The 3720-nt window shown below is 35.4% G+C and overlaps 1 protein-coding gene across 2 annotated transcripts in view; it reads right to left on the bottom strand.

Annotated features, from left to right (window-relative positions):
* Positions 1-3551, bottom strand: part of Vsp37A (Vacuolar protein sorting 37A) — a 5999-nt gene extending 2448 nt beyond the window's left edge. Inside the window, exons 1-5 of one of the 2 annotated variants that reach the window (XM_026810733.1) lie at positions 3325-3551; positions 2767-2956; positions 2588-2699; positions 927-1174; positions 602-860 (exon numbers count right to left, since the gene is read on the bottom strand). In XM_026810733.1, coding sequence (XP_026666534.1) covers positions 602-860; positions 927-1174; positions 2588-2699; positions 2767-2956; positions 3325-3413 — 898 coding nt within the window. In that variant the 5' untranslated portion in view covers positions 3414-3551. Of the gene's footprint in view, positions 1-601; positions 1175-2587; positions 2700-2766; positions 2957-3324 lie in introns of both variants that reach the window. The other variant, XM_018037575.2, reaches the window with a different exon arrangement.
* Between the last annotated feature and the right edge of the window lie 169 nt (positions 3552-3720).

A 3720-nucleotide genomic window follows, 5' to 3' on the forward strand; every position in this document is an offset into this window, starting at 1 on the left:
TCTCTGATTCTAGTGAATGGAAGTTAATGAAAAAATTCAGAAATATTCTACTATACGAGTAGCACATAGAATTTTTTCAAATGTTTCCATCCATAATATATATAAAATAAAAACTCGTAAAGCTTTTAAATTTCCAAGTATTGCCAGATTTGAAGTGATATCCCTTTGAGTACGATTTTCAACATTTTTAAGTTTTATTCGAGTGGATGGAAGTTGATGAAAAAATTCAGAAATATTTTACTATACGAGTAGCATATAATTTTTTACGTTCGAAGCTCTCAACAAATTTAATAGCTCTCTATTATTGTTGCAATGAAATTTTCTATACATTTGCCATAAGACATTGCTCATTGAGTAAATACATTCTTGTACTCTATCAAAAATTCATTTTCCAAGGCTGTATAATACAATCGATAGATACAAGACTTCGATTTGAAACGAACAATTATTCACAGATTTAATTTAACTCTTTGTACTCGAGCAGCGCCGCTACGGCACGAANAATAATTAAAATAAATGATTAAAACGGAGAATTGAACGGAACGGAAATAGTTGATCGAGTAGAAATTGTCGCAGCACGTAATGCATCCACTGATCTTACCGGCAGTTTTTTGGACCCAATCTATCGCGTCGTCGATAGCCGTGTTAACGTCTTTTATCTCGGAATGTTTGTCAAGGAATTCGTCGAGTCTGTCATCGTCCTCGCTGAGCAGTTTCAATTCCTCGTTAGTCAAGCTGTTCAACTCCGGAAACGCGACGCTCTGCCGCGGCTTCGTTTGATTCGGCAACGACTGCTGCTGCTGCTGTTGTTGCTGTTGTTGCTGTTGTTGTTGCTGTTGTTGCTGCTGCTGCTGCTGCTGCTGGTAATTCGCGTTTACGTAGTGCGAATTCAAGTAAGTCGCGTGTTGATTCGAATTGTATCTAACCGGATCCGTGTTGCGAAGCGAACCCGAGTATGACGTCGTGTGTTGGGACGGAGAACCGAACTTCGTGTGGCCATCCGTCATGTACGCGTTACCGGAAGTCGAGTGATCGTAGTTATAAATATGAGTGTTCGCACTGGACGCGGACGAATACTGCGGGAACTGTGTGGCGTAATAAGAATTGTATGACGTTGGCGGGATCTCCTGGTATTGTTGCATCGAATACGACGGCGAATTCCTTCCTTGTAAATCTAAAATAAAAGGAAAATGTACATTAATGCTTTCACCCTTTTTATAAAGGAGTATAGTTATAATCATTGTCATACGTTAATGTCATAGTATTTTTAACAGATAGAGAAGAATTGAAAGAAATGGTTCGAAAATTAGAAAAATATTTGGATGAGAAGCACCTAAGTTTAAATGTAAAAGAAACAGAAATTATGGGATTTTTAAAAGGAGGAAGAAGTAAAATGATTGGAAGTTAAAAAACGAAGAAGTGAAGGAATTTACTTATTTAGATATAATATTTTGTAGAAATTGAAGTGTGGAAAGGTACTTGAAAGACACTGAAAAAAGGAAATATAGTAATAAGTGGGAATAGAAGAGGGAAACTTTAAGATTATATAAACCGTAAACTCCATTAGTTTAAAAAATGTTATAAACAGCTACTTATATTCAATATTTGAAACGATAAACTTGTAGGAAGTGATATTTACAGAGAAGTAAGATTTATTGAATTGTTCGTGTTTTGTTAAACCACTGGAAATCTTTAACACATAATTTCTACTATTCTAATACAATTGTACCTGACTTGCAGTCTGTCTACATTGTCTATATGTTCTATAATTATTGCTTTTGCTTACTTTTTATTGTATATCTTAAATAATATNATTCCGTCTACATTTTTGTCATTCAACATAAGAATTCAAAATGTAATAACTTTTTTAATAGCCTCGTAAAATTTCAAGTGTTTTAATAACATTGTTTTATTAACTTAACATCTAATAACTTAAAATTTCAATGCTTCGTCATTTGTTTTATGTAAGGACTCAAACAACCTTGCAGGACTACTATTTCATAAAGTAATATTGGAAAACCAGAGAGATATGGAACTCTAAGAACGAAACAAGTTTCGTCTCGTTTCTTATTCATGTTACTTCTACTTCAACGAAATTAAATCACATCTTTTCTTCAATTCGTCAGTCAGTAGAACTTCATAAATATTCATACCAATTTCAAAACTGAATAACTTTTTTAATAATGGATCTGTGGCGGACTGGCCTAGCGATGGGCCACATGGTCCTTTTGGAAAATATTTCAAATGAAATCACCAGTGCTAATTATTTTGTCACCTATTCCCACAGATCAAACAATTTAATATTCTTTGAAATGTCAGAAGAATTTCAATACTTCGTCATTGTTTTTGTATAGGAACTCAGTTTTAAATGCTAGATGTTTATGTCTGAATATTTATCACTGAGGATTATGTCGTATATAAGTAAACAAATGTAAATAATTTAGTACAAGATATGGTATGGATCTTCTGAAAGTACGTGAACGAATGTTAAGTTAGACATTAAGTTTTGTAGTAATCTCCATTTCATACTTAACAGGTAAAAATTATAATAAATCTAATGTACTTTCTCCTTCGTGTTTGAACGTACCTCTGTGCAACTTCGCGGATCCAGGAGAGATGTCTTTTAATTGCGGAGGGTTTCTACTAAACTCTCTAATGATAGCTTGAACGACACGACCTAGATCGCTGTGCACTGTAAACTGACAACAGAAAATGATTCTCGCTCTTCTTTTTATAAATTTTATTCATATTATTAAGAGAGCTTACGTTAAGTAACCCCGGGGCACTTGTGATTTCACTGTGTTCGTTGCACCAAGGGTGGTTTATAGGTGGCGAAACCTTGAGCACTGGCTTTTCCAACGGAAACTCTGGCGACAAAGAGACCGTAATAGCCATTCGCCTATCCTCAGTGTTGAATTGTACTTGATATTCCACATCTTCTCTTAATTCTACTACACTGTAACGAGAATTAATTTGTTAATTGAATAAACCTCGTTTACAGTAAAGATATGGTCAAGGTTGCATGTAATTGGACAATAAACGATCCAGATGAAAGGTGAAACAAAGAGATTGATCTCAATAAAATTGGGCGTGTACCAAAGACGATATCGTTAATTATTGCGTGATGGACGCGAACAAAGGTACGAGTAGGAATTTATATATTTAAGAAGCTCGAAACGCGTTTTTCAGTTCTCATGAAGTGAGAATCATAGAAATCGTTGTTTCGAACGAATTGCCTGAAAGTTGAAATACATAATCGCGACGCGATTGATTACTAAATAGTCAGGTTAACGCTAGCGAGGTTACGAGTGCAGTGTTGCTTACTTGTCGTTAAAAATTTTCAGGGTGTCGATTTGCCGTTTTCTCTTGACTGCGACGTTCTCATTTTCGCCACGGAATATTCGCGATATCATTTAAAACGATTAAATCTAAATAAAACATTCGCTTTTATCCTTCGACCTTCCTGTCAAAGTAACCATCCAACCCAACAGCAGAACAGCTGTTTCTTTCGAGTCGCGGACGACACTCGCCTAACTTCACGGGATATGTACAGAGAATCAGCAATTACATACATACGTACAATTTGTGTGCTACATTGAGCTATATAAAACATGTGGAGTGTAAACGAATGGGGGGGTGGGTACGTTCGTAGACAAAGAGGAACTGTGAAGGAATCTCTTTCTCTTTTTAGGTGTATAATGCATGTTTTCTGAACCTGAA

The sequence above is a fragment of the Ceratina calcarata genome, unplaced genomic scaffold (assembly GCF_001652005.2).
Source record: "Ceratina calcarata isolate Rehan_Ccalc_2016 unplaced genomic scaffold, ASM165200v1 scaffold171.2, whole genome shotgun sequence".
Lineage (NCBI taxonomy): Eukaryota > Metazoa > Arthropoda > Insecta > Hymenoptera > Apidae > Ceratina > Ceratina calcarata.